This window comes from Panthera onca, chromosome A2, assembly GCF_046562875.1.
Source record: "Panthera onca isolate mPanOnc1 chromosome A2, mPanOnc1 haplotype 2, whole genome shotgun sequence".
In the NCBI taxonomy this organism is placed as follows: domain Eukaryota; kingdom Metazoa; phylum Chordata; class Mammalia; order Carnivora; family Felidae; genus Panthera; species Panthera onca.
Window position 1 is genome coordinate 51468942 of NC_138340.1, and position 25779 is coordinate 51494720.

The 25779-nt window shown below is 49.4% G+C and overlaps 2 protein-coding genes across 6 annotated transcripts; one reads left to right on the forward strand and one right to left on the reverse strand.

The window, feature by feature from the left end:
* Positions 1-90: 90 nt before the first annotated feature.
* CRELD1 (CRELD disulfide isomerase 1) lies at positions 91-9288 on the forward strand. Of its 3 annotated transcripts, none has more exons than XM_060631728.3 (11): positions 91-216; positions 745-938; positions 1171-1253; positions 4582-4692; positions 5020-5111; positions 5825-6001; positions 6086-6181; positions 7108-7191; positions 7394-7489; positions 7704-7838; positions 8300-8411. In XM_060631728.3, exons 2-11 carry the CDS (start codon positions 765-767, stop codon positions 8329-8331), a joined length of 1080 nt encoding a protein of 359 aa, XP_060487711.1. In that variant the 5' UTR covers positions 91-216; positions 745-764; the 3' UTR covers positions 8332-8411. The 3 variants fall into 3 exon arrangements, with proteins under 3 accessions (XP_060487711.1, XP_060487709.1, XP_078298902.1); XM_060631726.3 differs by lacking the exon at positions 8300-8411 and adding an exon at positions 8648-9288 and having other exon boundaries at positions 99-216; XM_078442776.2 differs by lacking the exons at positions 91-216; positions 8300-8411 and adding an exon at positions 8648-9288 and having other exon boundaries at positions 245-938.
* Positions 9289-9839: 551 nt separating this feature from the next.
* PRRT3 (proline rich transmembrane protein 3) lies at positions 9840-17713 on the reverse strand. Of its 3 annotated transcripts, none has more exons than XM_060631690.3 (4): positions 17400-17713; positions 12930-14013; positions 12563-12718; positions 9840-11980 (listed from the first exon to the last, which is right to left on the reverse strand). In XM_060631690.3, the coding sequence occupies exons 2-4, from the start codon at positions 13954-13956 to the stop codon at positions 10215-10217; spliced, it is 2949 nt and encodes a 982-aa protein (XP_060487673.3). In that variant the 5' UTR covers positions 13957-14013; positions 17400-17713; the 3' UTR covers positions 9840-10214. The 3 variants fall into 3 exon arrangements, with proteins under 3 accessions (XP_060487673.3, XP_060487672.3, XP_060487674.3); XM_060631689.3 differs by lacking the exon at positions 17400-17713 and adding an exon at positions 16837-17130; XM_060631691.3 differs by lacking the exon at positions 17400-17713 and adding an exon at positions 16672-16826.
* Positions 17714-25779: the final 8066 nt, after the last annotated feature.

Genomic DNA, 25779 nt, shown 5'->3' on the forward strand with positions numbered 1-25779 from the left:
CAGCACACCGGCGGCCCTTTAACACCCGGACAGGTGCAGCCCGGCACCGCCTCCGGTTGGCTGACGTGGGATGACGCAATGGCACATGGGCCACCACCATTGGCTGTGGGTAGGCCCCGCCCCCCAGACTGCGGAGCTGGCGGATGCTGCACGTCTTACGCAGCCAGCGGCTGCGGTGGCGTTGGGGAGACTCAGCCGTCGGCGCCCGCGGGCTGGGTGGGTCATCTCTTCCTGCCCCGCAGCCTATGCGGATCTGGATCGTCCCCTGTTGACTAGTGGGCCGCGTCTTTGCAGCCTGCGGGCCGCTAACCTGACCCCCTTTCTTCATATCCGGATCCGGGCTCCTCCCCACAAGACCCGGGTTCCGTTCCGGACTCCTCCCCCCAAGACCGCCCATCCGGCCTCTACTCTCCTATTACTTGGACTCTGACCCATTCTCCCTAATTCTGCTGATCCTGGCCTAAGAACCCATATTCAGGCCTGAAAACAATGAGTTGACTTCTCCTTTGCCAAGGATTCAGGCCACCTCTCCCACCGTGACAAGGATAACTTATTACCATCTTGGAATTGCAGAATAGGCTCCTTCCTCACCACCTCCCCTCCCCCAGCCGAACCCCCGAGTCTAGCCTCTTTTTCTTACAATAACACACATCTGGGCTCCCAGACCCGCGGCACCTCAGAGCCAACCCTTTTCTTTCTCACCTGGCTCCTCCAGTGAGTCATCCCCATTCCCTCTATCTACAGGTTCCCAGCCTGGGTAAGACATGGCCTCACTGCCCCCCAGAGGCCTGGTCCCACCTCTGCTCTGGGGCCTAAGTCTCTTCCTTAGCCTCCCAGGCCCCATCTGGCTCCAGCCCTCTCCGTCTCCCCAGTCCTCTCCCCCAACTGAGCTCCATCCATGTCATACCTGCCGTGGACTGGTCGACAGCTTCAACAAGGTGGGTGCATGAGCAGCCTCGTGGGGGGCGGCCTAGCCATTATAGCACAGGGGTCGAGAGGAGTTCTGGGATGCAAGACTGCATGAGTCAGGTACTAGCTTGGTTGCTTACTAGTTGTATATAGCCTTGGGCAGTTTGCCTCTCTGCCTCAGTTCCCTGGTGAGTGAAATACCAAAGTGCTAGAATGTGTCAGGCACTGTACTTAGCCATTACTAATGTTCTCCATTTCCAGGGCCTGGAGAGAACAATCCGGGACAACTTCGGAGGTGGAAATACTGCCTGGGAGGAAGAGAAGTTGTCCAAATACAAAGACAGGTAAGGGGCTGGAGAGGTGGGTTCGTACACCTCACCTCCCAATCTCTGCTCTACTGGTGGGGGCCTGGAGACTCTTGGGGAGTCCTTATTCAACAAATATCACTGAACATCTATAGTACAGCAGTAGATAAGGCATGCAAAAACCCATTGTTAAGGAGGTTACATTCTAGTAGAGGAGACAGTGAATAAGTAAATAGATAATGTCATATCAGGGAAAGAATAGACTACAGAATGGTGGGAGGTGTGATGTTCAAGGTGTGACATTTAAACAGAAACCTGAAGGGGGCGCTTGGGTGGCTCAGACGGTTAAGCATCCGACTTCTGCTCAGGTCATGATCTCGCGGTCCGTGAGTTCGAGCCCTGCGTCAGGGTCTGTGCTGACAGCTCAGAGCCTGGAGCCTGTTTCAGATTCTGTGCCTCCCTCTCTCTCTGACCCTACCCTGTTCATGCTGTCTCTCCCTGTCTAAAAAAAATAAATAAACGTTAAAAAAATTTTTAAACAGAAACCTGAAGTAAAGAAGCAAGCTATGTGACAGTCGGGGAAGGGATTTAGACAGAGTGGGACTGAGCTTGATGTATTTGAGAAGAGGCTGGGAGGGAATGAGCAGAAGAGAGAATGGTACAACATGAAGCCAGAGGGGCTTGAAGGTTACAGAACGGAGTTAGATTTTATTCTGAGTGTAATGGTAAGCCATTGGAAGGTTTGGAGCAGGGAAGTGATGTGGTCTTATTTATACCTTTAAAAGATCACTCACTGCGATGTAGCAAAAAGACTGTAGGGACCAGAGTGGAGAAAGCAGGGAGAACATTTGGGAGGCTGGTCTTAAGTGTGACAGCAGCATGAGCTAGTGTGGAATCTAGTGGTGGACATGGTGAGAACGGGTCAGATCCTGGGTATATTTTGCAGATGGACTGATAGGGTTTGATGATGGAATCATTATGGGGTATGAGAGAAAAAGTAGAATAAAAAGTCCTTAGGTTTTGGGACTGAGCAACTGGGTGAATAGTGTGGATGTTCTACGGTATAGGTAAAACTGAGGCAGGACCAGATTTAGAGGAGGGGTGGAATCAGGTGTTCTCTTTGAACATATTGGGCTGGGAGGTCTGTTAAACAGCCAAGTAGAGTTAGATTTAGCTGTGGGGAAATCAGGGGAAATGTAGGAGTTAGAAATATGAATTTGGGAGTCATCAGCATATAGTCAGTATTATAAAACCATGGAATGAGATGAGACTATAATGAATGAAAGGCCTGAGTCCTAGGCCTTCCCACTTTTCAAAGTCAAGTTGAGGGGCACCTGGGTGGCTTAGTCAGTTGAACATCCAACTCTTGGTTTCAGCTCAGGTCATGATCTCATGGTGAGATCAAGCCCCGTGTCAGGCTCTGTGCTACCAGCTCAGAGCCTGCTTGGGATTCTCTCTCCTCTCTCTCTCTGCTCCTCCTCCACTCATGTGCACTTGTGCTCCCTCTCTCAAAATAAATACATAAACAAAAAAAAAGTCAAGTTGAAGAGAAGAAATCAGCAAAGACTTGGAGTTAGACAGACTTGGATGTCAGTTGTGACCCTATGTATCCTAGGGAAGGTCACTTAACCTCTGTGAGCCTCAGTTTCCTCATCTGTAAATGGGGATGTTAATACTTGCTTTGACTATCTCATAGGATTGTGGTAAGGATTAAACAGTGATGCCCACTAGAAACAAAAGGTTTTGTTATCATGTAACATTGGTCATTTTCCTTTCCCTTCAGGGGCCTCAGTTTCCTCATTTAGGAATGAGATTGGGCAAGATAACCTGAAGAGCACTTTTGGCTGTATAGTGGCTCCTGTTTTTTGCTTGTGTTTTGTTTTTTAAGTCGTCTCTTCCTATATGCCAGGCACATGCCAGACCCTTTAAATACATAATATATATATACATAATATATGTGTGTGTGTGTATACATATTTAAAAAAATTTTTTATTACAGTAAAGTATATATAACATAAAATTTACCACTAGAGACATTTTGTACATGTATAGTGTTTTGCAGTCTTTACCACTCTCTAGTTCCAGGCCACTTTTATCACTCCAGAAAGGAACTCTGTACCTATTAAGCAATCACTCCCTGTTCTCCCCTTCCCCCAGCCCCTGGCAACCATTACTCTGCTGTCTGTGTCCATTGGATTGCTGATTCCATTGGAACCCATTTATGTCTGGCTTCTTTCACTTATCATGATGTTTTAAAGTTATTTACTTATTTTTGAGAGAGAGAGAGAGAGAGAGAGAGAGAGCAAGCTGGGGAGGGGCAGAGAGAGAGAATCACAAGCAGACTCCACAATGTTAGTGCAGAACCCAGTGTGGGGCTCAAACTTATGAACCATGAGATCATGACCTGAGCCGAAATCAAGACTCAGACACTTAACCAATTGAGCCATCCAAGCACCCCTTTTTAAAGCTTAATAAAATTTCATTGTATGGATACTACATTTTGTTTATCCATTCTTCAGTTAATGAATATTTGGGTTGTTTCTACCTTTTTTTTTTTTTTAATGTTTATTTTTGAGAGAGAGACAGAGACAGAGACAGAGCACGAGCTGGGGACGAGCAAGAGAGAGGGAGACACAGAATCCAAAGTAGGCTCCAGGCTCTGAGCTGTCAGCACAGAATCTGACACAGGGCTTGAACCCATGAACCGTGAGATCATGATCTGAGCTGAAGTCAGACGCTTAACTGACTGAGCCACCCAGGCGCCCCAAGTTGTTTCTACCTTTTGGCTGCTGTGTATAGTATTGCTACAAACATTTGTGTATAAGTGTTTGTTTGAACAAACATTCTTTTGGGTATATAACCAAGAGTGGAATTACTGATTCATATGGTAATTGCATGTTAAACTTATTGAGGAAGTGCCAAACTGTTTTCCACAGTGGCTACACCATCTTTCATTCCATTCACCTTCACCATTCACCTTCAATGTAGGAGGGTTCCAATTTCTCCACATCCTGCCAACACTTGTTACATGATGTATTTTTAATCACATATACGCAGCAAGGGTATTATCTTCCATTGTGAAAATGCAGGAACTGAGATATCTTACAACAAACATGCAGGGCAGGTATTGTTTCCATTTTTCAGATGAGAAAAGAGAGGTTCAGGAGAGGTTAAGTGACTTGCCCAAGGTCACTCAACTAAATTCAAACCCAGGTCTGTCTGACTCGCTAATCAGTACCCCTTCCATTATGCCCTACGGCCTTTCCTTTGACATTGTCATGGCATGAGGGTGGGGGGAGAGGAGACCTTAAGGAGGGTGGTGGATGGGGTAGAACATATTCATACGATCCCTGCCCTGTCCGTTCAGTGAGACCCGCCTGGTAGAGGTGCTCGAGAGTGTGTGCAGCAAATCGGACTTTGAGTGCCACCGCCTGCTAGAGCTGAGTGAGGAGCTGGTGGAGAGCTGGTGGTTTCACAAGTGAGTTACTGGGGGGCTTCCCAGGGAGGGGGCCATAGGCAGGACCTGGTGGTAAAAGAGGGGGGTGCATGCTGGGGCCTGTGTCCTGGTTTGACTCCTTTTTCCAAACCTAGGTCTGCTAAGGACTTGGGGGGTACCCAAGTTCTCAGTCTGAGCTTCAATTTACCCCTCTGCCAAATGGGGAGAGGGTGTTGGTTGGGTAGTGTTATGGGTCTTATATCCAAGAAGGGTTGTATCACAGGTTCTTTGGGAGGGTGTGGGGTGGATAGCACCTCTGACACTGTCTCAGCCCCCCTCACTATCATCCCCACCTGCTAACCCCCTCAGGCAGCAGGAAGCCCCAGACCTCTTCCAGTGGCTCTGCTCAGATTCCCTGAAGCTCTGCTGCCCCTCTGGCACCTTCGGGCCCTCCTGCCTCCGTGAGTTTTTCAAGCTCCTCTTGGGGGATGAGGGGACTGACAAGGTCAGGGATCCAGTCCTGGCTCTACCGCATAGCTGGCTGTGTGAGCTCAGGTTGCCCTCATAACTTCTCTGGACCTTCGTTCTCATCTGCCTTTGAGAGCTGTTGAGATGAGCAAATCAGTGGGGAATGGCTCTGAAAAAAGATAAGTGGGCTAGACTGAGTCAGATGGGACTATGGTTTTTTTCATGTATGTGAGAAATGGCCCCACCCACCCCCCATTTCCCATGCATGGATCAGACCAGGCCCCATCCCCTGGACTAAGGCGATCTTCCTAGGGACAGGCGGGTGCTGCTTTGAAGCCCCCATTGTCATCACACAGTCCTGAGGGAGGAACTAAACCTACTACCAGCCCCTTTTAGAAAACTCTGGAAGATTCAGATAAAAGACTAAGTGACACAAAGAATAAAAAATAGATAAAACAAAAAACAACAACAACAACAAAGGGAGAGTGACTAAGATGATAATTCAGTCTTTATAAGAGGAAAGATTTATAAATAACCTGTTCCACAGTGGGGTATTGGTTAAGTAAATTTCATATAGTTTATGATGAAATATTATGTTGCCATTAAAATTGAGTTTGCTCTCCAAAAATATTTAATGGTATGGGGAAATATTCTCTGTATTCACGATTGTGTTTATGATCTCACCTGGTTTGGTATCTGCCCACAGCCTGTCCTGGGGGCGCAGAAAAGCCCTGCGGTGGCCACGGGCGGTGTGAAGGGGAAGGGACTCGAGGGGGCAGCGGGCACTGTGACTGCCAGGCCGGCTATGGGGGCGAGGCTTGTGGCCAATGTGGCCTCGGCTACTTTGAGGCAGAGCGCAACGCCAGCCATCTGGTATGTTCGGGTAGGTAGCCAAGAGGCGCAGGGCTGGGCAAGGGCAGATGGGTTGCCTGCCTGCCTACCCTCACACTTCCCGCTTCTCACCCAGCTTGTTTTGGCCCCTGTGCCCGCTGCTCGGGACCTGAGGAGTCCAACTGTTTACAGTGCAAGAAGGGCTGGGCCCTGCATCACCTCAAGTGTGTAGGTGAGTGAGGCCCTAGCCCTAGGTCTGGGGAGGAAAGCAGCAGCCTGGACTTGGTCCCCATCAGCACACACATCTCTGGGCTAGACCACCACAGTTCCCAACTTCATGGTGATCTCAACCTGTTCGGGAAGGCAGAAAAGTAACCTAGAGTACAGACCGATCTTTGTACAGTTGGAGATGCCCCTGATCCAGCTCTGTAGAGGTGGGGAATCAGGAAAGGCTTCTTGCAGGAGGTATCCCTTAGGCCAAGTCTTGAAAATTGAGGAAGAGTTAGCCAGGGAAATGAAGATACTTAACCTGGGGTCAGGAAGCCTGGGTTCAAGACTTGGTTTTGGTCTCTGTGTAGCTATTTATATAAACGAGGGTAAAGGCTAAGCTGCTACAACAGAAAGGTCACCAAAGACTATGACTTAAAGAATATAGAGGTTTATTTTTATCTTATACCACAGTCTTAAAACAAGTGGTCCAGGCTGGCAAGGAAGTTCCACCTGTTACAAGCATTCAAGGACCCAGATACTTTCTGTCTTACAGTGTGGTCATCCCCTTGGGATGTTTTTGTTGCTTGAGGTACCTCCATGTTCCATGACCAACACTCAGGAAGTGAGAAAGGGAAGAAAATGCATGGAAGAGTCCACTTCTGTTGTTTTAAGGCCAAGCTAAAAGTGGAGCACATCATTTCTGTTTACATCCTCTTGGCCAGAACTCAATCATTAGGCCACACTTAGCTGCAAGGCAGATTGGAAAATGTCATCTTTAGTTGGGCGGCCCGAAGTCCTACTGCACCTCTGCCTTCGTGTTGGCACACAGCCGGCAGTCTCTGCCAAGCTATTTGAGTCTGAGCAGGTCCCTTCCCCAACAACCTTGGCCTCAGCTTCCCCGTTAGTGTGATAGGGATTGAAATCCGTATCCTGCCTGCTTCCCTGCAGACATCGATGAGTGTGGCACAGAACGAGCCAGCTGTGGATCCAACCAGTTCTGTGTGAACACAGAGGGCTCCTATGAGTGCCGAGGTAAGTGCTGATCCTGTAAGGAAGGAGTGTGGGAAGGGTAGAAGGGGCTGCTCCATGCCCTTTCCCCCAAGTTTCTGCCTTCTCAGGCACCAGAAAACCACCCCCCCCCCAGACCTCTTCTGGAGCAAGGCTTCCCCCCCTCCACAATCCGCCTCGGGCCTAAGGGCAGCTCTCACCCTCTTCTCTCCTATCCCTTCTCCAGACTGTGCCAAGGCCTGCCTGGGCTGCATGGGGGCAGGGCCAGGCCGCTGTAAGAAATGCAGCCCTGGCTACCAGCAGGTGGGCTCCAAGTGTCTCGGTGAGTCTCCTGCCAGTGGGGCACAGACACCGTGAAGTGCCTTGCCCACCACAAATTGAGAAGAGCTGGAATGTGGACAGGGCAGGGGAAGGAAGGGTGGAATGTTGTTTGGGCAAGGGCAAAGGGGTGTCCGGATATGAATGAGATGGAGTCAGGGCTGCCATATGTGGGACCCTGGCAGTGGGGGTCTGACCCCGCCTCACCCTCCCTCAAGATGTGGACGAATGTGAGACAGAGGTGTGTCCAGGAGAGAACGAGCAGTGCGAGAACACCGAGGGCAGTTATCGCTGTGTCTGTGCCGAGGGCTACAAACAGATGGAGGGCGTCTGTGTGAAGGAGCAGATCCCAGGTGAGCCCTGTAGTGGCCCCCAGAAACCTGAGGAAGGGAGGTCCTCATCCAGGGGGAGGGCAGGCAAGCCCCTTCTCCAGGCAGCCATAGGCCCTGCCCCATCCCCACTGCCACCCATCCCCCATAAGGCTGCAATGAGACCCAAACCCTACATCTGATCCCCAGGCTGACTTTTAGCGGCCTCACACCTCCCAAGGCAGAAAGAATATGGCACTTGGTGTCAAATCCCCCCTATCTCCCTTCTTATCTGTCCCATTGGGGCCAGTCCTTACCCTGGGCTGCTGACAGCTGTTGCAGGCTGTTGTTCTGAGATGAAGGACAACCACAATGATGACGATGGTGACTACTTCACAGCTCTTACCATGTGTTGACACTGTTCCAAGCCTGTTGCATGTATTACGTTATTTCGCTTCTACAATAGGTCCAGTGCTGTTCGTATTATTCTCATCCTCACTTTACAGGGTGGAAACTAGGATGCCGACAGATGAAATAACTTGCCCAGGACCACATGACAAGCAGGTTGCAGAGCTGCGAGTCAAATCCATGCAGTCTGGCTCTGGAGCCAGGCTGGTACACAGGCTGTCTCCAGACTTGCCCACCACATGATCTTGGGCAAACCTCTTCACCGCTCTGAACCTCAGTTTCCCATTTATTGAGACAGGGACAATAACTGCCCGTTGGAGTTGTTCTCAGCAGTAAATGACATCATGTGCCGGCTTGCTGGGCAACCATGTGGCAGCAATGATGAGGTATGTGGGAAGCTCCAGGAACAGCGGGGGAGTGACAGGTGCTTCTCTTGTTCCTCACAGAGTCAGCAGGCTTCTTCTCGGAGATGACAGAGGATGAGCTGGTGGTGCTGCAGCAGATGTTCTTCGGTGTCATCATCTGTGCACTGGCCACACTAGCTGCCAAGGGTGACTTGGTGTTTACCGCCATCTTCATTGGGGCTGTGGCGGCCATGACTGGCTACTGGTTGTCAGAGCGCAGCGACCGTGTGCTGGAGGGCTTCATCAAGGGCAGATAATCCTTGCCACATTTGCAGGATCTCCTCCTATCCAGGCTGCCCCCAGAAGTCAGGCCTCTTTCCTGCCTGGACACTTGAGGCAGCTTGCTTTATTTTTGAGCGGGGTAAATACCACACCTCACACCTAGGCAGGTGAGACCCTTGGGGTGAAAAAGTAGCCCTAAATATGGATGCCATGAGATCTTGGCCTGGGGGAACTGGGTAGGCTTCACAATGTGTGTGAATTTTTAAAAAAGTATCTCCTTGTGGTGGCTGCTAGTGGGCTTTGGCCCCTGTCCAGGATGAGGGGGGATTCCCTCCAGGGGTGGGCCCATCACAGCCTCCTCCTGCCAGCTGCATGCTGCCAGCTCCTGTTCTGTACCCCTGCCCCTCAGCCGCTGATTATTTATTCATCTCAGGAAATAAAGGTCTTGGAAAATGGGAAAACTTCAGTCTCACTACCTGCCTCCTACTCCCTATGGGTTGGCCTGAGCTACTGCGAGCCCCCCCCACCACCCCACCCTTGGGGAAATTTTCTAAAACCCTGGGAAATTGAGGGCTACCATGATGGAGAAGCAGTATAAGGAGGACAGAGGGGCTTGGCCCTGAAGTAGTGTTAGGAGAAGGGGATGGAGGAACCAGGCTTTGGAGTGGAGGTTCCTGGGTTCATTGCCAGCTATCATTTGCCAAAGGACCCTGGACAAATTGCTTTTGTCTCTGATCTTCACTCTTCCCATCTATAAAATGGGCATGATAATGCTTTCCACTCAGGCTTAATAGAATTAAGGAAGAGGATAAATACAAAGAGCTGAAAACAGTGTACAACAGATAGATGTTCTGTAGCCGTTATTCTTAAGGTTTCCCACAGTGGGGTACCTTTCCTTTCTGGGTCCTCCCCTCCCCAACATATAGGGGACTTGGGATTGCTGGGGGTCAGGGGTGGGGACTGCTACCTCTTCTCTGAACAGGATCCTGGCATGGCCAGAGGGAGGCATGAGCCAAGTCCTAAGGGTTTATTTCTTTGGCACAAAGAGGACAGTCAGTCTGGGCAAGCAAACCTCATCTCCACACTACGGAGTCTGGAGGGGTGTTTGGGGGTACCTGGACCCCATATCCCACACCCAAATCCATGCATGTCCACCCTGTATTCCGCATAAGTCACAGCCTCTGTGCAAAATACCCACTGAAAAAAATAGATATTTAAAAAACAAAAAACAAAAAATGGGGGCAGTTAGGTTCATGCCCCAATGTTGCCAGGGGCTGTAGTTAGATGGAAACCCGGGAATGCCAGTTTTTCAAATGTTCAGTTGTCCCAGTCGGCCAAGCCATATGGCCATCGAGGGTAGGGCCCCGGTCCTGCATCCCTGGACCCCTCAGAGCTCGATGGTGTCACTGGAGGCGCTGCGGGAGTCCCCGGGCTTGCAGCGAGGCTGGACCTCACTCTGAGGTTCCCCGGGCCGGGAGGGGGTAGGGGCAGGAGCAGGGGCTGGGGCAGGCAGTAGCTGCACCGTGCTGGGCAGCTCATCGAGGGGCAGACTGTCCACCGACGACAGCCCGTGACGCCACGGGTTCCAGCTGATCTTGAGCGAGCCCCGGGAGAAGCTGTCCATGGAGCTGCCAGAAACCGCCCCGTCAGGTTCATCCGCGACATGTGGTGGGACCGGGCCGCGCACGCGCACGTCGCTGAGAGACCGGCAGCGGCCCCTCAGGAGCGAAGAGCCTGCGCCCTCGAGCTCGGGGTCGGGGTGGCTGCCCCGGCGCGGCCGCAGCGCGCCCCCGGGCGGCGGGGAGGACAGACCGCGCAGGCCACAGCGCCGGAAAACGCTGTCTCGCACCAAGTGCTCTCGGAAGAGCGCGGCGTCGATGCTGCGGCTCAAGTTGATGGGTGATGGCGGCCGCAGGTCCAGCTCGCTCATCGACGGCGCCGGCCCCACGCTGCTGCGGGACAGTCCAGGGCCACCCTGGGGACCACGGCCCAACGACGCAGCCGACCCCCAGGCGCCTGAACTGGGCGTGGCAGGCGGCCCACCCTCTGCTGGGTTGCGGATGAGGCTCTTGCTTATGTCCAAGCTGCCTGCACCCACGCCACTAGGCCCCGCATAGCAGTTGTTTGGTCGCTCAGGCACCTCGCTCTTGCCCGAGGGCGTGGGGCACGCCAGGCGCAGCAACTTAGCCCAGCAAGCGTGCTCTGTGGGCGGCCTGGGCCGCGCGGCGGCTACAGCGGCCAGCGCAAGGGTGAGGGCCCATGTCAGCTCCAGCAGGCGCAGCCAGAAGTGGACGCCCCACCAGGCCCACGAAAAGCGACCCACCCGACCTGGGCCCGGGTATAGCCAGAGCGCCGCTGCCAGTTGCAAGCCACTGGCCAGCAGCCCCAGCGCGCCGGCCACGGCCAGCAGCCGCGGGCCCGGGCTGGCATCCCAGCCCCGCGGCCCGTCCAGCAGGCGGCGACGGCACAGACAGAGTGTGCCCAGAGCCACGGCCGCACCCCAGGCACAAGACAAGCCCTGAGCCAGGAGGTTGAACGCAGGCCTCACTGACAACAGGTCAGTAGTCAGCAACCCCACGCCGTGCGCCAACGCCAACGCTCCCAGCAGGAGCGGGTTTTGCAGCTGCTGTGGCAGCCCTGCGCCCAGCCCGAGTAGGGTCAGGGCCGCCAGCGCAGTGAGCAGCAAGGGGAAGGGCAGGTTGTAGAGCACCAGGCCAGTGCGTAAGCCCAGCCGTGCCTGAGAGCCGTATGGGTCCGCGAGCATGTAGGCAGATCGAAGCCCCGACGCTATGAGCACCAGCACCGCTGCCACCAGAGCCAGCCGGGGCCCCGCAGGGGCAGCTGCCAGTGAGGCCAGTGCCAACAACGCGGGCAACAGGAAGAGCACCCCCACCCCATAGACGTGCAGCTCCCAGGAAAAGCTCAGCACCCGCCGCAGGGGACCCCAGCGCAGGGGAGGGGCGGTGGCATTGGCCGGGGGGCTGGTGGCTGGGGCTGATGCCATGGAGCTGGCTGAGGGCTCCGGAGGGGGTGGCTGGCCCAGGGCGCGCTGCGTAGTGACCCGAATGAGGCCCCGGCGTGACGTCGAGGGGGCCTGGACTGGGGGTGCTGGGGGATGGCTTTGGGGGCGCCCCGGCCACTCCTCGGCTTCATCTGCAATAATAACAATATCAGAATAACCCTTTGAAAAGTGCTTTTGATTTCCCACATTCTCTAGTGTGGTGGGCAAGTTATTTCACTTTTCTAAGCACATCTGTGAAATGGGGATGATAATAGTACCTACCTCATTGGATTGTGGGGAAGATTAAATGTTTAGCATAGTGCCCAACACCCAGTAATGTTAAACGACATGACCTATCACTTTTATTAATAATATACCAGCAGTTCTCAACATTGGCTGCATATTAGAATCACCTGGAGACGAACTGAATCAGAATTCCTTGGGATGGGGCCTGGGTATTGGAGTTTTTAAAAAACTCCTCCAGTGATTTGTGGGAGTTGGAGACACTGCACTAAATATATCCAAGTTACATTTACGAATATTCCATCCCCAAAGGGCAAATGACTTGTCCCAGAGTACCCAGTATTAGTTTATTATCCTTAAGTTTTTGAAGGAAGTCCTGGCCAGTTCCTTTAAGGAAGTATTTGTCCCCATTCACTCCCGGCCATGTACCTCTGTTTTTAATTATTAGACAGAGTACCCACTCTCCCCCAAACCCCTAGTCATCCCCTCACCTGGCTGCAGGGCCCCCACAGGGCTCTCTGTTCGATTTGTAGTTGGGCCAGGGTCCAAGGGGCCAGGGATGAGGGACTTGGGGGTACCTGGGGTCTCCAGTGCTCCTCTCACCCGCTGGGGGGAGATGGGGTCTGCTCCATTCATTGCTGCTATCTCTGAAATAACAAAAGCAGTTATCACTGTCTGACCATGCAGTGGTCCCCAAAGTCTAGTCCCCCCAAAGGGAGGCACAATCACGCTCATTTGCCAGAATGAGGAAAATGGGACCCAGAGAGACCAGAGGTCACATAGAAACTGGGGCATCCAGCTATGCTGGAACACCGTCCCCTCCCAGCCCTACTGGGAAACCTCCACTTTGATACCCACCTGGCTTAGGTTGCCCGTCAGGAGTCTCTGTGGCTGGGGGACCTGAGGGCTGGGGTCTTGGTGAGCTCCTCACATCAGAAAGATCAGCCTCTTTGGGTGAGGGACTTGGAAGACTGACTTCCCAGGTCTCCCCACCTCCAGCCTTCTTGGGGAGCTCAAGTGGTAGCTCCTCAGTAGGAGGAAGGCTTTTGGCCAATGCCAGGTCTGGCTGGGGCCCAGGCTCCTGAGAGGATGCCACCTCAGCTGGAGATACCAAACCAACATGAGGGGCTGCTGGATCTTGTTGGGTGAAGAGGGGGCTTTGAGCTGCCTCCTGGAAGTCCTCCTCGCCCCCACCCTGTTCTTCCAGCACTGGCGTCTTGGTAGTGCCCAAGTTGGGGGTAAGAGTCTGGGAAGGGCCCTGGTGGTCTAAGGGGGATATCTCTGAGACTCTGATCTTGGCTTCAGCCACCAGACCCTCATCTTTAGGTGGTTGTTGTCCCATTTGGCCTCCAGATTCCTCTGGCCCTGGGGAGGGAGAAACTGTAGCTATCCTGAGTTGGAGTCTGGGAGTTATGGGGATGAAAGTGAGATGGGGGAGACCCACTGGATGGGGGGCTGGTGCTTCTTGCTCCATAGGCTCCTGTGAGTCAGGAGGTCCTGTCCAGCCATGAGAACTTGGCCCTCGAGCCATCTGGAGATCATCAGTTACTGGGAGTCCTTCTCTCTGAGCCCTATGGGCTGCTTTAGGTCCGTGCAGGACTGGGCCAAGGGGAGAATCTGCGGGCGCCTCAGGTGCTTCCTCGGCAGGCACCTGGGGGACATTGGAGTTCCAGGGGCTCTCATCTCTGGACTTCTGCCAGAAGAAGTCGAGGGCATGGGGCTCTGTGCCCATAGGGCCCTGGGGGTCATCTCCTAGGATCAGGTGTGGTTCCGAGTCCTCAAGTGGCTTGGGAAGGCGCCGGCCCAGAGCAGGGCCAGGCCCCAGGGAGAGCAGCAGCATCAGCAGTAGGGGGCCACATACACGGCCCCATGGGCTGGGGGCCATGGTCCACTCTGATGTGTGGGCCTAGAACACTCAACTTCCAGTCCTCACTGGATGAGCCTAAAAAAAGGAGAAGGGGGATGACATGTGAGCATTGGGAGCATCCATAGCTGTCCCAAGGCGGGTGGTGGCAAGAAAGAAAGAAAGAGAGCTCCCCTTTCCCCAACCCCTTCCTGTTCAACCCCTTCATGCTGCCCAGAGTGACCTTTTAAAAATGTATCTCTGGTCATGCCACTTGCCCTACTTCAAAACCTTTGGTGGCTCCCCATCACCCTCAGGAAATAATATAAGCTTCTCTCTTAGCCTTCCAAGGCTACACCAGGCTGCTTATCCCCTTCAACAACCACTGGGCTGTCCAATGCCCCAATCCTTTGCTCCTGCTGTTCTCTCAGCTTGGACTGCCCTCTCCCTTCTTCTTCACTAGCTGAAATCCTCTTTTTTTTTTTTTTTTTTTTTAATGTTTACTTATTTATGAGAGAGAGGGAGACAGAGCATGAGTGGGGGAGGGGCAGAGAGAGAGAGAGAGAGACAGACAGACAGAATCTGAAGGCTCACAGAGCTGAGCTGTCATCACAGAGCCTGATGTGGGGCTTGAACTCATGAACCATGAGATCATGACCTGAACCAAAGTTGGATGCTCAACTGACTGAGCCACCCAGGTGCCCCTGAAACCCTATTCTTGAAGGCCTGGCTCAAATATCAGAGCAGTGAAGAGGGAGAGGAACATGCTCCTGCCTTTGAGGAGAGATCTGGGTTTGAATCCCAGCTTCGCTATTTCCTGGGTGAGTCACCTCACCTCTGCAAATCATGGTTTTCCCATCAGTAAAATGGGTATAAGAAAAGTACCTAATTCAAAGGAGCTCTTCCAAGACTTACCTAACAAAACACATTATATAGGCCAGGCCCATAATAGGAGTTTAATAAGCATTAGAGACCTTTTACTTTTCCCTTTGTCCAGAAAGCTTTCTTTCCACCAGCCCCCTGACGTATTTCGACAAAATATGTGAGCACATACTATCTGCCAGGCCCTGGGGATAAAGCAGTGAAAAGACTGACAAGATGCCTGCCCTCACTGAGCTGGCATTCTAGGGTAAGGGGCAGACAATGAATAATTTTAAATAAGATGAGCGCTGAAGAAAATAAAACAGGTTAAGAGATTGATGGGGGCTACTTTACACAGGGGGTACAACAGGAAGACCTCTGAGAGGTGACATCTAAGCTAGATGCTGATGAGAAGGAGCCAGCCATTTGAAGATAATGAGGGAAAAGTATTTGGCAAAGGGAACAGAAAGTGCAAAAGGCCTTGAAGCAGAATGAATGAGGTGAATTCAGGAAATGAAAAGGCTAGTGTGGCTGGAGCAGAGCAAAGGAAGGAGAAAGGAGCGAAGGGAGATAAGATCAAGAAGGTGGGGCTAGATCACAAGGGCCCTTGTAAGCCACAATAAGGCACCTGGATTTTATTCTAAGTATCACAGGAAGCCAATGCAGATGTTAAGCATGGAAGCAAAAAGGTCCAATTAAGTGTACTGAAAAGGGGGAGAGAGGCCAGTGCAGAAATCCAGGTAAGATAATAATAGTGGCTTGTTTCAGCTTAGACATTTCTTTCCCTGACACCACCTCCACCCCTTCCTATCATCCAGGTCACATAATGCAATCTCAGGTCTCCTCCACTGGCCTGGGGCTTTTCAAGGGCTGCTTTTGCATCTTTATTTCTTGCCTCAGGCCCCCTGCATATGCCTGGCCCTGGGTAGATACGCCCTGAAGTTTCCTCTTCTTGAGTCCCTAGTTAAGCCAGGGAGGCAGGAAGGTGGCCAGGAGACTGCAGGGCCAGGGAACAGCAACTATGAGAGAGGAGAGGCTTGGGTGTGTTTAGGGGCAGAAGCCCTGCTCCTTTCTTCTCTGGGAAGACTCCCTGGCTCCTCATCTTTGGTGGCTCACAGACCCCTTGAGAAACCAATGAAAGTTCCAGGTGCTCTCTCCAGAAAAATGCCAAGGTTCATCCAAAGTTGTGGACAATTTCAGGGGGTTCAAAGATCCCCCAAACTAGACTCTGCCTTAAAGTCTTGTTAATTTCTCAAGCATTCACTCTGCTCTGCTCCTAGCTGGGTGCTGGGGACCCAAAGAGAAGCCTCAATTGCAGTGTCAGGATTGGGGGGGGGGGGGGTAGCTGAGGAGGAAGGACTGAACAGCCACTGACACATGTCCTGGTTAATAATAGTGCTCCTGTGTTGAGCACTTACCCAGTAAGGCTCCTGCGCTAAGATTAGCTGCCTGTCCTCCATCTCACCCAACCCTCTCAACACAAGCAGGTGTGGGTATAACCATTTCATAGAGGATGAAACCAAGGTTCAGAGAGGTTTCGCAAATCACCCAAGGTCGCACAGCCAGCGCATGGCCACACTAGGGGTTGTGAGACCTGCAATGGCTCATTTTGCACAGGGGGTCCAAAAGCTTTTCAGAGGAGGTAGTTGAGTTAGGCCTTCAGTGATAAGCATATGCCATCTGCTCAACCGCCCGCAATTCAAATGAGATGTAGGCATTTATGGGCACGGGGGAGGCTGCCTAGTCCTGGGTTCCCGCTACAGGACAGATTCTTGGGGGGATGGGGTAAAGGGTAGGGGGTATCTCTCTGCCCTAGGGACTGGAGAGAGGCCCGCCTGGGGGCAGGGCGAGGGCCGCCGCAGGGCAGCCTCCAGGACCTGGTCCATCTCGGGTTACCTCTCCTCCTTCGGCTCCTCTCTCCTGGCTCCGCGCCTTCCCGCAGTGTCCCGGGTGGGGGTGGGCATTGGTGCAGGCCTTGCAGCTCGCGCCCAGAAAGGGGGCTGCAGTCCATGCTCCCTGCCTGGGCCCCGTCATCGCCCCCTCCCTCGGCCAGCTCCTCACCTGGGCGCCTAGCCGGCAGCCCCCGCGTTCACCTTGCGCGCGTCCCAGCAGCCGCTCCCCGCGCCGCATCCTCCGCGATGCTCAGACTTGGCTAACAGAGCCCGGCGCTGCCGATCGCCGAGCCCGCCCACAGGAAAGCCATCCCCACTTAACCCTTTCCCCTTAGGGGTGGATTCTGCTCCCCGTCCTGACCTCCCCTCTCTCGGAGATTCTCAGGGCTAAGAGGGGAACCGAGGTTCCCTTCCGCAGCATCCCTGAATAAGGGACAGCCAATCCTGGTTTGCACACCTCGTGGAGCTCACTGTCTTTATACCTGTATACCTATATCCTTATAGGGATATATATATATACATACCCATATATATATACCCATATATATATATATATACACCCATATATATATATATATATATATATATATATATACACCCATATATATATATATATATATACACATATATATATCCATATACACACACATATACATATATGTGTATATATATGTATATATATATATATATACATATATATACACATATATACATACATACATACATACATACCTAGAGGTAAATCCTACTTACAGCTTGCTGTTTATCCTTCAGATCTTTTTCAATGCACAGTCACATATACGTTTTAAATAGAAATGAGATCATACTGTACATACTGTTCTGTAACTTGCCTTTCTTCTCTTCACAGTGGAATATGTGCTGGCACATTTTCCATGTAAATTTCTACAGCTCCATTTCATTTCTTGTATCTGCTGTTGAGAATTGGAGCATGCACTCAGCCTATACTTTTAATTTATCCAGTCCTGAGGGTGGAGATGTAGATTGTTTCTAGCCTCTTGCTGGCAGGAATAATAAGGCAGGGGCCATTCTTGGGTAGACATCTTGGGGCACAAGCACTAGTGTGCCTGTCGGATAATCTCCTACGTGAGGTATGGTTAGATCTAGGAGTCTGCACATTTTCAGGTCTTGATAGACACTGTCAGAATGCCCCTGGTCCCTCTTTGGACAGCTCCTGATGTACTCAATGTCCACCATCGGGTTCAGTAACATTAAGAGAAATTTACACAAGGAATACATGTGGTCGTTAATATGATGTAAAATCTTTAATGCCATGGAGAAATTTCCAGGGTAGATTATTGTTTATTTATTTAAATTTCAGTCATTCTGTGTAAAAATCATGTAGGCTGATTGTCCCAAGTCAACACAGAAACGTTCAAAGAACACATTCAATGTCTTGTGGCCTCTTCAAATCTGCCTCCCCAGGTGTACCCACTGTTAGCATCATGTTGTTTCCTTCACTTATAAAAACATGTATGTGCATGCTATTCTTTTCACAAAAATGGGATCATACTAGGCATATTATCCTATAACTTTCTTTTGGCCTTAAGCAATATATGTTGGAAACGTTCTGAAGGCGATGCATACTTATAGCTCCACCCTTTTTTTCAACTAGCTGTGGAGTGCTGCATGGTGTGGATGCACTGTCATTTACGCACATTCCCAACATTCTCCTACTGAACAGTATTTAGCTGGTTTATAACTACTTCTTTTCTACTAGAAACAATACTGCAATAAACATCCTTACATACCAATACGTACATCTTTATGTGGCGATACTCTGTTCTCTCAGATAATTATTTGTATGATCCCATTTTTGTTAATATCTACCTGGATGTATCTATCTATCATCCATGTATCTGTGTACCTATCCTACCTATCCTATCCCTAATTATTAGCAGGTAAATAGTAGTTGATGTGATTTTTATTTAATTTTGCTTTTCTGTTTACCAATATTCTACACAACCATGTATTTCTTTTGTGATCAGAGATAGGAATGCTAAATATCACTTAAAAAAGAAAGAAAGAGGGGCACCTGGGTGGCTCAGTCGATTGAACATCCAACTCTTGATTTGGCTCAGGTCATGACCCCAGGGTCATGGGATTGAGCCCTACATAGGGCTCAGTACTGAGCTTGGGGCCTGTTTAATATTCTCTCTCTCCCTCTGCCTCTCTGCCCTGCTTGCACTTTCTCTCTCTAAAATAAAAATAACAATAAATAAAATAAAGTAAAAAAGAAAGAAAAAAATTCTTCCTAGCATCAAGCTGAAATTTTCCTCCCGGTGTTTGCCTACCTTTGGCTCTCACAGAATAGCAACACTCAGCCCTCAGTTGTGTCTGACATGTTGCGGTTTGAAGAGTGTTCAGTCCCTAAGAGCCAGTAAATGGTGGAGTCTGAATCCAGCTTTTCTCCTTCTTCTTCCCCTTCTTCTCCTCCTCCTTGTCCTCCTCCTCCTCCTTCTTCTTCTCCTTCTTCTGGGCCTGAGTGGGGGAGGGGCAGAGAGCGAGGCAGACAGACTCCCACAACCCTGGGATAACTTCCTGAGCCAAAATCAAGAGTCTGATGCTCAACTGACTGAGCCACCCAGGTGCCCCCAGAATCCAGCTGCTCTAATTGACTCTAGGAGAAAAACTGGGCTTTTCCCAGTTCACCTGATCATCTGACCAGCTCTACTATTTTCTTTGTGGGAACCCCTTCAGAATTGTAAAGTCACCTCTCATTCCTCTAGAATGAGGTTCTTTTAGCCTTTCTTCAAAGGACAGGATTCTGGGCTCTCAGCATTCTGACATCTTCCTCTGTTGGCTTCTTACCAGGTCAACAATGTCCCCCTTAAAGTATAACTCTTAGAACTGAACCCAGTTGGTGACAAAGCTGGACTTTCACCTCCCTTTCCCAGATTCTCCTCTTCCATTAATATGACCTCACACTGAATTAATGTTTCTGGCAGCCACATCACTTTGTTGCCCAGTATCAGTCTACTAGGTCCTCCCCACCTCTTTGTGTGCAGTTGGTTTCTTGACCCTCAGGGTAGGACTTCACATTTGTTTCTTGTTTATTTTTTTCTTGTTAGATCTAGCCAGTTGTTCTGATCTTGTGAGAAGTTATCTGGATCCTGATTCTATACATAATAGATAATGGGCATTTTTTAACGCATTGTCCAAGATCCATCTCTCTTCCTGACAGTATCCTAACTTCCTTTGAGGAAACTGTTTTTTCCCCCATGGGCACTCTTAAGGGGAAGGTAGTTCTAGGGGCCCACTACAGAAGCTGAGGGGTCCAAATCCCTCCTGTCATTGCTTCCTGTGAACTCTCTGGTGAGATTTCTTTGGAGACTTTGAGATTCCTTCAGCAGGTTCAGAGCTGGCCTGGTTCTCTTCCTCAGTTTCCCCCGAGTAGGACTACCCATTCATCCCTGCAGTCTTGCTGGCCTTATAGTGCCCAATCCTACAATCCACATAAGACCAGCCAGCTGCTCCCTGAGTGCTCTCTTTGGAGGCAGGAGCCCCAATCTCATTGTTTCCAAACCATCTATTGGTAGGGGATTTGAGATTCTACACAAAGGCAAGTGAGATTATGATCCCTTTGGCCAGAGGCCAAGATGTAAGCTGATTCTATGGAAAGGGGAGACTGGCTGGGGGTGGAGATAAGTATAAATGGGGAACATGGGGAGCACAGGTATGGGTGGGGAGTATCCTGGCTCCAAAAGGAGCTGTCAGCATCATCCTGGAGACTCTGGAATGGCAGGGATAGGTGGGGGATGATTCAAGTATCTGGGAGATGGTTAATAGCTCCATTTGTGAAGCACTTAATTGGCCATGAAGACCTTATTACACGTGTTATTCTTTTTAAGTCCTTACAAGAACCTATGTATTATTATGCTCTCCGTTTTACAGCTGGCAAGCTGAAACTCAAGAGAGCTTAAGTAATTTGTTCAAAGTCACACAGCACATAAGAGACCAAGCTATAAGTCTGACTTTAGAACCAGTGCTCTTATTTTTTTAAAAATGTTTTTAATGTTTATTTATTTTTGACAGAGAGAGAGAGACAGAGCATGAGCGGGGTAGGGGCAGAGAGAGAGGGAGACATAGAATTTGAGCAGGCTCCAGGCTCTAAGCTGTCAGCACAGAGCCTGACGCGGGGCTCGAACTCACAAACTGTGAGATCATGACCTGAGCCGAAGTCGGACGCTTAACCGACTGAGCCACCCAGGCACCCCCTTTTTTTTTTTCTATTTGACATTTATTTATTTTGAGAGAGAGAGAGTGAGAGCATGTGTGTATGCATGAGTGGGGGAAGGGGCAGAGAGAGGAGGGAGAGAGACACGGGACTCGAACCATGAGATCATGACCTAAGCCAAAATCAAGAGCCGGATGCTTAATTGACTGAGCCATGCAGGCGCCCCTAGAACCAGTGCTCTTAATACTGATGGCACCATCCTATCCCTGAGGAAGTACCTCAGAGAGGTAGATGGGAGGGAGACGAACATCCCAGCCCTTCCAAGTGGCCCTGCTGTGTTAGGCTATGAAAATAGACTCCAGTACATCTCTTTTGAAGGATCTTCAACAAAGTTGGGAGTTGTTGGGAGCAGCCACTGAAAAGTACCTTAGAGGCTCCTAAGGAAGGGGAGAGAGGAGGAAAAGGCAAAGGTGATGTGGCTGGCAATGATGAAGTCTCCTGCTTAGACAATGTCCAGGACAGTTGGCTGGCATTTTCATTCTGGCTGGTCACTCTGGCAGGCACCAGCAAAAAGACAGAACAGGTGGGAGAAGGTGCAGCCAGATGAACCTTCTCTGTGCTGTAAACTCGGAGGGTTGGGTGGAGAGTTACACTCCTTCACAGAATTTGCCAAATTAAGCCACAAGGGTTTCTGGAGTCTTAACTCATTCTTTTTCAGATTTTAGCCTCCAGCGATATCAGTTGAGTGAAACTTTTAAAAGATATTTTTGGTGTGAATAAATATGATAATCTGGTATACACTTTAAAACCACTGTTTCCTAGCCCATTCCCTCTCACTTCCAATTCCTGTCAACTCTTTCTGATATTTCTGATTATTTCTTACTTTTTAAAAAAATTTTTTTAATGTTTATTTATTTTTGAGAGAGAGACAGAGAGACAGAGCATGAGCAGGGAAGGGGCAGAGAGAGAGAGAGAGAGAGAGAGAGAGAGAAGAGAGACACAGAATCCAAAGCAGGCTTAAGGCTCTGAGCTGTCAGCCACAGAGCTCCACATAGGGCTCGAACTCACGAACCATGAGATCATGACCTGAGCCAAAGTCGTGCACTTAACTGACTGAGCCACCCAGACGGCCCTCTTCTGGTTTTTATATCTATTATCTAAGTGCCAGACTTGTACTGCTCATGTTATTTTTTTTTTCAGATTTAGACTTTCATCTATTGATTACCACTAAGGAATATGAAGATTTAGCTTTCCACATTTCTACGTTTTTCTGTACTGCTTTTGTTAATGTCATTATTCTTCTGCATTTACAATACTAGAACCATGAAACAATGAATCAAGCTGATTCAAGAAGTGTACTGTGATTACAATTCCTTTGTTAGATGTTGTTTTCCAGGGGTAATGTTTGTTTTTTTGTTTGTTTAAAAATATGCATCTATGCATTTATCACTAGTTTAGTCTCCTTAATCTTTTCTTGAAGTGAAAAACAATCTGAAGATTTGATTTCCCATCGAGATAGGAATACTTTACTTTTTTAAATGTTTATTTATTCTTGAGAGAGACAGAGCACGAGTAGGGGAGGGGCAGAAGAGGGAGGGAGACACAGAATCCGAAGCAGTCTCCAGGTTCTGAACTGTCAGCACAGAGCCGGACATGGGAACTGTGAGATCATGACCTGAGCCGAAGTCAGGCACTTAACTGACTGAGCCACCCAGGCGCCCCTAGATAGGAATACTTTAAAAAAGACTCACAGGGGTGCCTGGGTGGTTCAGTTGGTTGAGCGGCTGGCTTTGGCTCAGGTCATGATCTCTCGATTTGTGAGTTCGATCCCGTGTTGGGCTCGGTGCTGACAGCTCAGAGCCCGGAGCCTGCTTCAGATTCTGTGTCTCCCTCTCTCTCTGCCCCTCCCCTGCTCGTGCTCTGTCTCTCTCTCAAAAACAATAAACATGAAAAAAAAATTTTTTTTAAAGACTCACAGAATTCTACAGAACAAATAAGTGGCTTGAAAAATGGATGAGGAGGGGCACCTATTTAAAAGAGAGTTAAAAGAAAAAAAAATAAGAGTTATGAGACACAGCAATCAAATGCTACATGGGGGCCTTTTGGGGATCCTCATTCAAACCAATTGTACAAAGACATTTTAAGATAACAGGAAATTTGAACACAATTGGGCTTTAGGACATACTAAAGAATGTCTAATTAGGTAAGATAATGGTACTGTGGGTTATATTTAAAAAATTCCTTATCTGTTAGACATCCTTACTAAAATATATATTTTCTAACATTTATATATTTATTTTGAGAGACAGAGAGAAAGAGCAAGTAGCGGAGAGGCAGAGAGAGAAGGAGAGAGAGAATCCCAAGCGGGCTCCACACTAAGTGCAGAGCCTGAAGCAGGGCTTGATCCCACAACCATGAGATCATTACCTGAGCCAAAATCAAGAGTCAGATGCTTAACAGACTAAGCCACGCAGGCACTCCACTTACTAAAATATTTATGTGTGAAATATGGGATTTACTTTTAAAACATTCCAGAAAAGAAAAATGGGTTTGGGAGATACATGAAAGATTGGCAAAATATTGACACTTAGTAAAACACGGTGATAGGTACATCATTATGTGTTCTTCCCTCTTTTGGATATGTTTGAAATTTTCCATAATAAAAAATTAAAAATGATAAAGAAATTCACAAAGAAATGGGAGAAAGGAAAGGTAGTACAGGGCTGGCATTTTGTGAGCTGACTGCAAAAATGAAACGTTTTGCTTACTGGGGACTAGCCCATCTTGGAGGAGCATGGATACATAACCCAGATTTCTGAACCCTGCTGGTCTTCCCAGGCCAGTTCCAGTGAGGCAGAGCCAAGAGACCTGGAAGGGAGGTGGGCAGGTAGATCAGGGTGAGAGCTAGGTCAGCAGGAGGGGTGGCAGGGCTGGGGGTGAAAGCACCTAAGAAGCTCAGGAACACACCAGCTGTCCCAAGACCCTCTGCAGCCAGACTCCGTCTGCAGTCAGTATAGTCTACACGAGGCTCTCATAGCCACGGTCACGAGAGATCTTGATGTCTGTGGCCAAGGACTAATGACCCCTGCCCACCTTAACAGCTTTAATGGGATATCACTCACATGTGCAAAATTTACCTATTGAAGGTGTACTATTTGGTGGTTTTTGTATATTCACAAAGTTGTGCCACTGTCACCACTTTCCATTTTAGAACATTTTCATTCCCTGAAAAGAAACCTGTACCCATTAGCAGTCACTTCCCATTCCCCTCCCCCAGGCCCTGGCAACCACTAATCTATGTTCTGTCTCCATGGACAGGACATAAAACACAGGATCATAAATGCGGTTTTTTTGTGATTGGCTTCTTTCTTTAGTGTGTTTCAAGGTTCACCCATGTTGTAGGCTGTATTAGCATTTCATTCTTTTTTTATCGCTGTATAAATTCCACTGTATGGATGTACCATATTTTATTTATTTATCTATTTATTTGGACATTTGGATTGTTTCTCCTTTGTAGCTATTATAAATAATGCTGCTATGAACATTCATATGTGAGTTTTCATGTGGATGTGTGTTCTCACTTCTCTTGGGTACAGAGTGGAATTCCTAGGTCATATGGAAACCTTATGTTATGCATAACCTTTTGAGGAACTGCCAGACTATTATCCCAAGGGGCTACACCATATGATCTGCTTTTGACACATGGGGAGACTGAGGCCCAGAGAAGGCAAATGTCCTATGCAAAGCTACACAGAACTCTAAGTGCAAGAAAGCAGGAGCCAATCATGTAAATGGCCCCAGTCCCTGCCCATTCTCACCCTGCCACGCCCTCACCCACTGTTACCCTCTCCATTCCTTGCCAGCCAGCAGCAAATCCCTTCACACCAGTCCCTCCCAAAGGCTCCCTGCTATCACGTCAGGATCGAGTTCACCTCTGAGGGATGATTTACAAGCTGCCATCTGGCCCCATGCTGCCTCATCTCATCTTTTTTTTAAAGCTACTGTATTGAAACCTAACTCACACACCAGACTCTTCACTCATTTAAAGGGTCTAACCCAATGCTCTCACATCTTTTTATTCTCTACCCTTCAGGGCCACACAGGCCTTGTTCTGGTTTTGTGAAAATGCCATCACCTTTGCTTTCAGGATCTTGCACACCGTCTCCTCTGTCTGAGATAGTCTTTCCTTAAGTATTTCCCTGGTTCTGTATATATTTCCTGTGATCCTTCATATCTTGGGATGATACTTATGCTGGAAAGCCTTTCCTGACCACCCAGGCTGGATGGATGGCCTGCAGGACATTCCCACAGTGTCCCTTGGATCACGCTATCATGGCATTGACACATCAGTCTGAACTCTTAAGGTCTGGGAGTGTGGCTTGTTCACATGCAGCGTCTGGCAGATGGTCAGTGAACAAGTGAATAGAAAGATCTGAAAATATGTAACACGACACTGAGCATATTGTAGAAGTCCCATAAACGTTTGCAGACTTTACTGCTTACCAGGACAAGGGCAATACCTCCTTCTGGTAACATTCCAGACAGTTTGTGTGATTAACAGGTAAAAATTATTATTTTTTCTTGTCTGGTGCCCTTGCCACTTTCTTCTGGCAACAGTACCCCAGTTTTCCTCTAAGGAATCACCTCTTTCCCACCTTTGGTCTTTATAGTTTAGGTGGGGCTAAATAGTCCCTAGAATTTACACATGACCTACATCAGGTCAATTACCTGACTTACTGGAAATTTTCAGAAAGGAGTGTTTTCTTTTCACTAAGCTCGTGTCTCCTTAAGACAGCCTGCCTCAGACTAGAAGCAGAGTTGAGAAAGCAATGCAGTCATAATGACATCATTTGAGAACCTGGATCCAGCTATACCTGAAGCCAACTGACCAGTGGACATTCTGCCATTTACATTCCT